Source organism: Durio zibethinus, chromosome 12, assembly GCF_047325235.1.
Source record: "Durio zibethinus cultivar Kanyao isolate XHJ-2024 chromosome 12, ASM4732523v1, whole genome shotgun sequence".
NCBI lineage: Eukaryota > Viridiplantae > Streptophyta > Magnoliopsida > Malvales > Malvaceae > Durio > Durio zibethinus.
The window spans coordinates 25,422,459-25,434,920 of NC_143173.1; the positions used below are offsets into that span (position 1 = coordinate 25,422,459).

At 28.8% G+C, this 12,462-nt stretch overlaps 1 protein-coding gene across 2 annotated transcripts; it reads left to right on the plus strand.

Annotated features, from left to right (window-relative positions):
* The first annotated feature begins 439 nt into the window (after window positions 1–439).
* Window positions 440–6,536, plus strand: PRR7 (pseudo-response regulator 7). Of its 2 annotated transcripts, none has more exons than XM_089741447.1 (10): window positions 440–694; window positions 1,091–1,235; window positions 1,355–1,706; window positions 2,308–2,469; window positions 2,591–2,724; window positions 3,064–3,225; window positions 4,130–4,313; window positions 4,465–4,918; window positions 5,031–5,832; window positions 6,150–6,536. In XM_089741447.1, the coding sequence occupies exons 3-10, from the start codon at window positions 1,367–1,369 to the stop codon at window positions 6,261–6,263; spliced, it is 2,352 nt and encodes a 783-aa protein (XP_089597573.1). In that variant the 5' UTR covers window positions 440–694; window positions 1,091–1,235; window positions 1,355–1,366; the 3' UTR covers window positions 6,264–6,536. The 2 variants fall into 2 exon arrangements, with proteins under 2 accessions (XP_089597573.1, XP_022745742.2); XM_022890007.2 differs by having other exon boundaries at window positions 1,091–1,156.
* Window positions 6,537–12,462: the final 5,926 nt, after the last annotated feature.

A 12,462-nucleotide genomic window follows, 5' to 3' on the forward strand; every position in this document is an offset into this window, starting at 1 on the left:
ACCTAGATATTTAGTCCAAGACAAATCGCGGATAATTTTATCATTTTTTAATAACAAGGCTACTCTCGTCATTTCATGGAAAACTTAACGCCGTCACGACCGCCCTTTAACCACAAATAAAATGATCGTTTCAAATGAGAATGAGGTGTGCCGCCTTTAACGTCCGTGAAAACGACCTGACCCCGCCACAATATTCCCCACGTCTTCACAGGCCACGTGTCTACACGAGATCTCCAAGATCTTTAGAGATGCTGTTGGGACGATGGAGCTCCCGGCTTTTGATTTTATCCAGCTCAGCAACCCCATCGGCCCCAAATTTTTAGCCACGTGGAAATATCTCTATCCGACGTGGAGTTTTCTCTAACATCCCACGCCACCATTTTTTCCACGTCATCATCCTTGGACTCATCTTAATATCTTCGTTTCTCTTCCATCTCTTGAACAAAAGGTCAGCGATATCGGATATCGTTCCCTTCCGCGTCACTCTGTTTCTCAGGCGGTCAATTTATTTTAAAAAAATAAATAAATATTTAATCTGCAATAAATTCACAAAAAATTATCATTTTAATGTAAAACTAAGCTTTGAAATTAATTTTTGCCCAATGCTATTTTTAAATCCAAATATGTGTACGATCGAGCTCAATAATGGCGGTTAGTGAAGCTACGGCAAGGATTATCTTAATTTCTAGCACCTGTAAGTTCGTTAGTTTCATAAGAAGATTTGAATGAGTTTCTTTTATTGAATTCTATTTCTTTTTTGCCGTATATTTCGTTTACTTTGTTTTTGAAGAACTAAGAAATGATGCTGTAGAGTAGTAGTTTACTTATAATTGTTTAGATCTTTTAATTAGGTTTTGGTTAGTACTAGAAAAGCTTTGCTTTAATTTTAGGAGCAGATTTTTAGGTGCTTGATATTAGGGTTTTGACCTAGAAATCTTTAACCTTTTTTTTTTTTTTTTAATTTGGATAATTTGAAATTAACTTCTTGTTAATTGTTTATGTGTAAAATTAATCTTGTTTCGCATCGCTGTGAATTTGTTCGTGGTTAGATTTTGGTGCATTATTTTGATTGGCTCTGTTTTTTCTACAGGGGGAAGGCAGCTTAGGGGGTACGGAGTTGGTTACTGAAGATTAAAAGGAGTTATATTTTGTCGTGGTGATTTGCTTAACTTTTAGTTATGGAGCTCCTTAGTGATTTACTTGTGTTTTAGGTTGAACTGTCTGTATTTGCAGAGGTTAGGCTTCTCAAAGATGAAGCTATGTACTATTTATTTTGGGAATTGGGGAAAGATTTGCACTGTTCCAATGTTGGACCGTCCTTATTGTTATCAGTCTTTTCTGATCTGATTTACAGGGAAGTTTCTAGATGAACGTTTATAGAGATGATGAGAAAGGGTTCCGAGAACTAAATCATCAGCTATATGATGGTAACAAGAGAACTGTAAATGGAGTTGTGGCTGAGGAACATGCGATGCTAGAAGGAGATGATTTGAATGTTAACAAGATTGCACAGAATGTAAGAGATGGTCATGTTAGGGATGTTCAGGCCCCTGCTGTGCTGCAAATGCCACAGCAACGGCCTCAAAATTCCACGGGTTGTTGGGAGAGGTTTCTGCATCAAACATCAATTAAGGTTCTGCTTGTAGAAAATGATGATTCTACTCGCCATGTTGTCACTGCGCTTCTGCGCAATTGCAGATATGAAGGTTAGTGACTCAAGTATTTCTGGGACTGTAAATCCAGAACAATTTTGTTATCCTCTTTTTTGGCTGAAGAGATGCAAATTATAAAATTGTGCCTCAGAATTTATTATCTTGGAATAATGCTACTAAGGTTTGGAAGTCATTCTATAGGACTCTATAAATTATTAAATTTCTCCCGCCACCTTCTATGTGGGGGAAGTTATTTCTCAATTAGATTCATTTGATAATTAGCCTCTCTAATTACAAGATTTGACTATATTAGCTACTTTTTTTTTTTTGGCTGTTGAGGGCCAAATTAAGCTAGCATGCAGCAGCACTTGCAGCCAGACTTTTTCTTCTTGTATTTTGCATCTTGTCTATTCATATAATCAATATACTTGATACTTGGTTAGATTTTAATGATAAAGTTTTATGATACCTATTATCTCTTATTACTTATTTCATGTTTGATCCCTCTCCTCTTCTTTTCTTTTTTATATGAGATATATTTACTCCTAGATGGGGCTTGCTCTTCTATTCTGGAATGCTTGACTTGTCAATTATCTGGTGAACTATAGGGGCTCATGTAGCCTATGTTAACTGAAACACTCACTTTGTATCCCAGTTGTTGAAGCTGCAAATGGATTGCAAGCATGGAAGATATTAGAAGATTTGACCAATCATATTGATCTTGTATTGACTGAGGTCGTTATGCCTTGCGTATCTGGCATTGTTCTTTTGAGCAAGATTATGAGCCACAAAACACGTAAAAATGTTCCTGTGATCAGTAAGTTATCCGCTCTCTTCTGCTTTTTTGTTGATTGTTCTAGCATTTTCTGTTGTTGCTCACTTTGAGATCTTTCAAGCAGAAACTTTTAACTACTATTTTTTATGAGATTTGCGTGCAGTGATGTCATCTCATGATTCAATGGGTATAGTTTTTAAGTGTTTATCAAAAGGTGCCGTTGACTTTTTAGTGAAGCCTATTCGAAAGAATGAGCTTAAGAACCTTTGGCAGCATGTTTGGAGGAGATGCCATAGTGTGAGTTGTTAACTTCCTACTTCAGATTTAGATTCCCTATGCTAAGTATAGATTGGAAACCTACGTACTAGCAAGCTTTTCTTGTTGTTTCCTGCTTCATTTTCAAGAAAATAGATAAAATATTTGAAACTAAAAGCATGCTCCACTAGTTTATTTTACAATTGTATGAACAAGGTAATTTATATGATTGGTATTGATTAGTAGAACTTCTATACAACTTTGTTATCATGGTATTGTACTTCATCCATATTATCTCCAGAGGGAAAAAAAAGGAGAATCGGATCACATTTTATGTTTTCATAGTTTTCTTTGCCAAATGATTGATTTCTGCTCCCTCAGTCTAGTGGTAGTGGAAGTGAAAGCGGAACACAAACTCAAAAATCTGTGAAATCAAAAAGTGTTGAGAAGTCTGACAACAATACTGGCAGCAATGATGAGGATGATAATGGGAGCATTGGTCTAAATGTTGGGGATGGTAGTTATGATGGGAGTGACACTCAGGTATACGTCTGTCCTCAAGTTGCAGAGTATTTTTATGAGGTTAATATCTAGTAGTGAATTTTAGAACTTAGAGTGTAGACAGGTTCCGTTGAAGTTGAACTGTGATTAGCAACCTGATTTCTGAAACTGTTACTCTATCATTGGTTTATGACCTAGTGCAGTGAGGGTAGTTTGTTTTCTCTGTATGCATTAATTTATAATATTTAAAGATATTTTATTTTTAATTGTAATGGGTTTTAATTTTCATTCAAGTTTAATATCAAGACACAATGTTTCATTGAAACCACAGAAGCATAAAATTAGTTTTGATCTGACACTGTAAGTCCTTGACTTACAATTAAGCTCTGCCTCTGCTAACCTTTGCTTAGGAAATCATGTACGGGTTCTGAAGAAAAGAATGTTTAGTCTCTCATCAAAATATTTGAGTAGCTCATACAGTGTTTAAAGGTTTTTTATATGAAAGAGAAAATAAATCGGTTCATATCTCCAACAGCATTATTGATAGTTTGGCAACAATTTCATGCTGACACATATATAGCAGAAAAGGTATATAGGTTGTTCCACTAATCAAGATTTAGTGACAAAATGCAACCTCGAAATGCAAATAAAAATTTCCAGAACTTCATTGTTTTGCTCAAGTTCAACTGAGCATTAATCCAAAAATATTATGGTAGTCTGCATGAGTCTATTTTATTCATTCCAAATCTTGGCTACATTATCTACTGATGCCACATCCTTCTTGATCACTTTAAACCTTGTTATATTTGGGCTTTTACCTCTAATGTTCTCACCCTTAATGGTTGAATTGAATCTCTCTCAAACCTTGGATCAAAAGTTTAACAAAGTTGTTAGAAACCGGTACATATATGTACTGGAAAACTATCAGTGCATTCTCTTTTTGCAGAGTTCATGGACGAAACAAGCAGTAGAAGTTGACAGCCCCTGTCCAGTCTCACCCTGGGATCGAGTTGCTGAGTGCCCTGATAGTACATGTGCCCAAGTTATCCATTCAAATGCAGAATTATCTGGGAACAAATGGGTGCCAGTCACCACAGCAAGGGGGTGTCCAGAATGGGATGAACAGCTTGGTAAACATGAATTTTTTAGATGTGTAGCTTGAAGTATAGCATGCTAGTCAACCTGTTTCATCTTTTAATTCCTGTTTACTTTTCTTTCCTTTAATGGTAAACTGCCATATCTCTCTTTGCTTCTTTTTTTTTTTAATCCTTTATTTTGCAGGCAATGTTGCGATGGGTAAAGACCTGGATGTAGGCATGCCTAGAAATGTAGATTTACAACTAGAGTGCTCGGTTGAGGTCCCAATCAAGACAGTAGGAGCAAAACAAAATAACCTGCTTGAGATGAGCTCCAGTAAATTCGATGAACAGATTGATAAAAGGCAGCTGGACCTCAATAGTGAAGGCCCATCCAGAAAACTAACGTCTGAAGCTGCTAATCAAACTGGCATCGCCTCTAAGACTACTGATCTTAAGAAGGAAAGTGCAGAGTATGAGGCTTCAAACAAGATTTCCAAGATCTCAGACAGCAATGATAAAACCATCAATGATTGTAAAGAACTACTACCATCTATTGAACTTGGGTTGAAGAGACTTAGAGGAGTTAAAGATTCTGGTACTGTGTTTAGGGATGAGCGAAATGTTTTGAGACGTTCAGACTCTTCAGCTTTCTCAAGGTATAACAGAAGGTTATTGCATAGGAACATCAACTATTGAATCCCAGAAAAGCATTCTTTAAAGATTTGTTGAATTCTGAATAGTTTTGACCATTATGTCTATTGCCTGCAGGTATAATACGGCATCAAATGCATATAAGGTTCCCATTGTCAACATTGGAAGCTCATCTACGATTGATAATAATTTAGAACTGACAAGAAAAGGATCAATTTGTGATGTTCAATCTCATTTGGTTAATGACCACCCCAATCAATGCTCAAATGTTGGTAGCTATAACATTGATATGGGATCCACGACTAATAATGCTTTTGCCAAGCCAGCAGTTTTGAAGAATAAGTCAGCTGCATCATCCACATTCAGGTCTTCACATCCATCCTCTACTTCCCAGCCTATGAAAAATGACCTTTTAAGTGCTACTAAGAAAGATATATTAGACAAGGCTGATGATGTAAATACTACAGCAAGACTGGCTCAACCTAGAGGGACTCACCTAGAACACCAAATGCAACACTCCCCACACCATTATGATCAACATCACCAGCTTGCTCACAGTATGCAACAACAGCAGCAGCCCCCTGAACATGATTTGTCTTTGGAAAAAATGGCTGCAGATGCCCCTCATTGTGGGTCGTCCAATGTGTTAGGTGGGCCTGTTGTTGGAAATGCTGGCAACTACAGTGTCAATGGAAGTGCCTCAGGTAGTAACCATGGAAGCAATGGGCCAAACGGGAGTAGCACTGCTATCAATACTGTAGCAACAAACATAGAAAGTGATAATGGAATAGCTGGGAAAAGTGGAAGTGGTGATGCAAGTGGGAGTGGGAGCAAGGCAGACCAGAGCAAGTCTGCTCATAGGGAAGCTGCATTGACCAAATTTCGTCAGAAGAGAAAAGAGAGATGCTTCCGGAAAAAGGTAACTAACTTTGAGCTGTTTAATAATATGCAAGGTAGTAACAATCTTCCTTTAACACATGTTATGCCATTTATTGCTGACACGCTCATATTACATTCAAAATTTTTTCCATTTTGACTGGAAAAAACTATTTTGCTTCAATCTTACCCAGATATCTTCCTACCCCGATGCGATCTGGTTACTCCCCTTGTATTGAAAAATGTATGCACATCAATTTCTGGAAGACCAGTAGTAGAATGCAACATTAAAAAAAAACACATGGATCTCTTAAATTTCAAAGATTCAGAGTAACTTTTTAATATTTTGGCTTTTTCCAGGTTCGATACCAAAGCAGGAAACAATTAGCAGAACAACGACCTCGCATCCGAGGGCAATTCGCACGACAAACATTGAACGACCCAGCATCCGAAGGCAATTCATGTGACAAATAGCAAAGAGGTGGCTGATACAAGATTTGGTACAATCATTCTGAGAAGACCTTGATGTAGACTATTGGAGAATGTTTTGATGAACTGTATTTTATTCCTGTACACACCTCTCTTTTTTTTCCTTTATAATTTGTTGTTATGGACTTAAACTTGGGCCTTGGGGGAACTGAAGGAGGTAGAAGACTTCTATAATAAGACCTCATATCGTTTCGTGTGCTGGATTGATGAACATCATTAAAATTTAAAACACAATAGGTTGCTTTGAGAACTTTTTAATCATGTTCTATTGGTTAGTTTCTGAAGTTTCTTAATCGAGATTTAGTTCTGAAGGTATCGTTGGAATTAAACTACTTGACTATCGTTTGATTGGGTATTTGAAGACATTGACATGTCAATTTGCTGAAGAGTTTGGACAGAGAAGTGAGCATTGGAAAAGCCCAAAAAGAAAGTGGCCCAGTTTTTTTGAAATATCAACCTTCTTATTCACGATTGCTTCCTTTGATGGTCAGAAAGAGCATTAGGTATCATAATTTATGTATTTATATAAAATAAAATATTAGTAATTTGTATATTTATATTGTGTTTACATAAAAATTATGTTATAATTCATATTGATATGAAAATCATAAAATATTTTTTAGTTTATGTTAAATTTATATATGATTTTTACTAAAATTTTAATACATGTTATTTTTATTTTTTTGTATTATTTTCATATTAAATTATATATCATATTTTAGAGTCTATTTAAAATAACTTTAGAAAGATGTTCAATTTTTGAGGTTGGAATTGGATACTTTGGATGCATTTGGATGCTAACGTCCTTTCAATGGATGTGTGATTAGCATGAAAATTTATGTCAACTAGACAAGTGAAATTCAAACGAAATATCAGTGCGGTTTGATTTCTAGTGATAGTCCATTGGACTATTTGGGTCATTGAGTAACTGATTTTTTCTTTTTTACCCTTCAAATTAAGTTATAGAGATAAAAATATCTCTACAACTTAATTTTTTTTTTAATTTTTTTTAAATTATGAAATATTAAACATATTTTATTATTTTTATAATAAAGTAATAAATAAATTTTAGTTATTTATTAACATAATTATGATTTAATAAAAAAATATAATAATTTTTAATTATCTATTAATTTTATAAATATTAAATAATTATAATTTTTTTATATATTTTTTAAATTTAATAACTTTAATGATTTTTTTCATTACAATTAATTTTATTTTATTATTTTTTTTATATTCAAACACATATTATATCATTAATTTTAATTTTATTATTATAATAACTAATTTGATTTTTACATATTTCGATTTCATCAAAACTAGTCTCACCCTCTTCCACATCTATCCTTAATTAACAAAGAAAAGAAAGCTGGTAGCTGGCTTTCACTGATAGAATACCTTTTTCAGGTGACTATTTCGTTTTTCTGAGGTGGCATTGGAGAAAGGTTGTCTGTCTTGTTCCTGTTATCTCCTTCCTCCTAAGAACAAGAATATTCTTTTTATCTTGTAACTTTGGTCCTAGTTTTCAATTGTTTGCCTTTCAATTTCGATTGGCCTAATATCACCGCCCTTTTTTAGTCTCAACCAACACCACAAACCCTAATTACACCCTATAGTCATAAAAATAAAATGTTTTAAATTATTGTTAAATTCTAATAAAACAGAAAATAAAACTTAACTTTATTATATATTTAATTTATACAATTATTTTTAAAATGTGATATTCAATAATTTTAAATTTTAAATTTTAATATATATATTTAAACTTAATAATTCATATCATAGTGACATATAAAATATTATATTTATATTATATTTTATACAAAAATAACGTGTTATAATTCGTATTAACATAAAAACTAAAAATATAATTTTTTGATTTTATTAAACTTATTTATAATTTTTTTAAAATTTTAAGTTATGTTATTTTCGTATCCTTTATTCATATCATTTTTTTATCGTATCACCATATCATGTTTGAAATTATTAGGTTTACTTGTAAACTTTTTTTTATCTTTAGATTACGATTTCTTTTATAAAAAAAATATAACCTTATATCAAAAAGATAAAAGTCTAAAAATAAAATTGTTTAATTAATAATATGCCTAGATGGTGCATGTAAATTGTTTGTGTGCAATATTTACAACTCTTCTTAATGAACAATCCATTTTTAATAGATGAAAAACCATAGTATAAATGATAATATATGCCTTATCTCTTCTGAATTTAAAGAAAAATATATTGACGATGTTTAGAGAAAATAATAATAATAATAATAAATAATAAAAAAAGCTCAACTTTTTAAGTTTAATGTAGCTATCAAATTCATGCTATTGACTTAAATAGGTTTAGCCTTAAGTTTTAAGTTAGCTCAAATTCGGATATTTGACTTTTTTTTTAATTAAAATTTATATCAAATTAAGCTGCCTAACTATAGTATGAGGTTGTATCAACACCTTCCATTGATTTTTTTTTCATTAATGAGAAAAAACGATTTAATTCAACCAAGGGTGATGTCAAAGGTTTTTATTTTAGAGGAGCCGACATATAAGTAAGGTGAAATGATAAAAATTTAATTAAAAAAATTAATTTTAAATAAAATAATAATGTAATTAAATAAAAAATACAAATTTCTTTTTACGATTAAAAGAAATTCTTAGATATTTAAAGAACAATTAAAAGTTAACTAATAATTTTTTGAAAAATAAATAATAAAAGCAATACATTAAAAGGTTCAGTTTTAGAAATGAAAGGTTCCATAAAAATAAAAAAAATTTATAATTTACAATTAATTTTGTAATTTTATGTGCATAATATATAGGTAGTTGAATTTTTTTATATTTTTTTGTCTGTGTAAAAAAAATATTTTGACATAATAATTAATGTTAACATGCATCTTTAATTAATTGAAAAGAAAATTTTATTTTAAAGAACTTAAAAATTCAATGAAATAATAATGATTACATTTAAAAATATAAAATTTTTATTAAAAAGAAAAAAATAAAATTATTTATTGCATTTACAAGTAAAATTTTTAACAATTTATGAAATTTATCATATTATTACAATTGTTCCTTAAAGGACTGACCAAATTATTAATTTTTGGGATGATAAAATATGATTTTATCATTTTTTGTATGAAAATATACTTATCCTAAAGTGATTTTAAGGAACAAGGGATATAGAGCTTTGAATTATGGATGTTAATAGATAAAGTATGGATAAGGTAAAATATTTTTTGTCTCTATCCTTATAAATATTTAATGAACACAAGTAATCTCTATACTCATCATTTTTAAAACAATAACTAAAAATTAAATTTTTTTTATCTTTTTTTTTATTTTACCTTGTACATTTAAGTAACTTTTTATAAATATATTTTTTTCAATAAAAATATATTAATTTTAATTAATCTAAAAAATAATTTATATTATTTAATAAAATTTTTATATATTAAATATAAATATATAAAAAGTACATATACGATATGAATATTACATTATTCATTCTTATAATTCATATTCAATAAAAATTTAAAATCAATTTAATTTTCATTTTCACTCATAATATAATATTTATTTTAAATATTTAATGAACATGAGTAATCTCCATACTTATAACTTTTAAAACAAAAACTAAAAACTAAATTTTTTTTAGCATTTTTTTTATTTTACCTTGTACATTTAAGTAACTTTTTATAAATATATTTTTTTTTAATAAAAATATATTAATTTTAATTAATCTAAAAAATAATTTATACATTAAATATATAAAAAAATATAAAATACATATACGAGATAAATATTATATTATTCATTCCTATAATTTATATTCAATAAAAATTTAAAATCAAATTAATTTTTATTTTCACTCATAATATAATATTTATTTTCATTCCTATTCAAATAAAAAATCAAATTCTTCGTTACATATAGATATAATTAACATCCCTACTCCTGACAGGCCCCTCTAGATTCGCTTCTGAATTCAACCAAAGTCCTTTCTTAATAATTTTGCCCCTTAAAATCTTATTAAAAAATAAAATAATTAATAAATGGAAAATTTTGCAAACGGACAAATTTTGGCACGTGCGAGACAAAACACAACTACCAGTCACGACGAAGAATTTCGGTTTGAAAGTTGGACAACACCCCTACCCTCCATGCGTCTCTTCAGCTTCCCCCCAACTAACATTCAAAAAAGTCAAAGTTCTCAACTAATACTCTAAACCATGTAAATAAAAAATAAAAAATAAAAAACTAATCAATAATTACCAATTTTGATTTTTATTAATCTCCATCACATGCATTTCAATATAGTTTGAGTAAGTAAATTCGATTTATTATTATTAAAAAATAATTAAAATAATTACTAAAATAGTTATTTGTATTTTTTTTATTTTAGAGTTATAAATCAAATTTAAAATTGGATCTGATGATTTATGTATTTGCATCATATAAAATATGAAAATTTATGTATTCATTTTGTGTTTTATATAAAAATTATATATTATAATTTTTATCGATACGAAAATATAAAATATATATTTTTTATTTTATTAAATTTAAATATAATTATTGTTAATATTTTAAATTATATTATATTTATATCTTATATTCATATTGTATTCATATCCTATCACTTTATCGTATTTTAAATTATAATATCTATTTAAAACTCATCTTTTTCTAAATACAATAAATATTCGTCACTATTCTTTACAGCTCAAGTTTAGTCATATCTTGTCATTCTTTCACATAATTTTTTTAATATAAAAAAATTATAACTACTAAAATTTAAATTTCAAAAATATTACATGTTAATTTTTTAAGATAATTACATAAATTAATTAAATTAAATCTTAAATTTGTACTTAACTTGTTTTTAATTTAAAAATATTAGAAAATAATACAATAGTCAGGTTAACCCTAATGTATATTTCGAGTCATTTAATAAAAAAAATACAAAACCTTTATATGTCAAATTTTTTCTATTAAAAATCAAATACTGCATTAAAAAAATAAATTTTAGTCTCCAAAAGCCTTCCTTGAATCGATAAACTATGATAAAAATAAAAAAACGAAAAGATAAAGTTTATTGTTTCAAGAGTTCATTGATGAGGGTGGCTTTACCATAGTCTTTGATTATTATCATCAAACAATGAAAAAGTCTTTGTCTTTGTCTTTGTCTTCAACTCTAGAATGCTCATATGAATTCACTCTCTTGAAATCTGGTTACATTCTAGATTTTTTTTTTCTTTTTTCTGCTTCACCAAAGTTGATTTTAGACATCTTTTAACTGTTTAATTAGGAATTTGTTTTTCTTTTTTCTAAATTATCAACTTAGAAGCACCTTCTTTTGTGAATATTATAATATTTATTATATTAAATTATATATTTTGACTTTTTATTTTTTAAAAAATATTCATATTCGATACATATTCCATAAATATAAATATGTAAGTATAGAAAATATTGGAAAATTTTTCATAATGTTCAATGTATTTGTTTGGGATATGTCATTATCATTAGACACTCGCTCTTTTTTATCATAATAAAAATGACAAATTGATATGCTAAAACCTTTTCTAATCACAATATCGGATAAATTTTGTATTCTCTTATATCTAGACATAAGTATTTTATTTTGGCCAATTTTTATTTTTTAATACATAAACTCTTTCGAATATATAATTTTTAAATACTAATTTTAATAATATATCAACCATTAAAAAAGTTAATTAACAATAACTTATTAAAAAAATAAGTGTAAATTATGCTTATGTATGTTGCCCCCTACTCAATTATTTATAATTTTTTCCTTAATGTATATTGAAAGAATGTTTTGTAATGTGTTCAAGGTATTCCTATATTTTATTTGGATCAAATTTTTTTCATTAGATGATTTTTATGATAATCTCTCGCATATATGATTTTAAAGATACATTCTCTTATATCAATATGATACACTTAAGATTATATTCTCGAAATATTTTTCATAAAAATCGACCTTGATTGATAAAAAAATTTATTTTTTTTTCAACAAAATTAACCTTAAGACAAAAGAGATCTAAAATTTTCAATAATTAAAATTATCAATATTTAAACTATGATCACTAAAACACTAATATATAATATTTGATGATTTTTGAAATATAAAAAATGTTGGAGTTATTACAATT

What these genes read in the sequence shown, in the direction of transcription:
- PRR7 (XM_089741447.1), top strand. Translation starts at nt 1,367, where the DNA reads ATGAACGTTTATAGAGATGATGAGAAAGGGTTCCGAGAACTAAATCAT. An exon ending in TTTGGAGGAGATGCCATAGT is followed by an intron (nt 2,725 to 3,063) that starts GTGAGTTGTTAA and finishes CTGCTCCCTCAG; the next exon opens with TCTAGTGGTAGTGGAAGTGA. An exon ending in ATGATGGGAGTGACACTCAG is followed by an intron (nt 3,226 to 4,129) that starts GTATACGTCTGT and finishes CTCTTTTTGCAG; the next exon opens with AGTTCATGGACGAAACAAGC.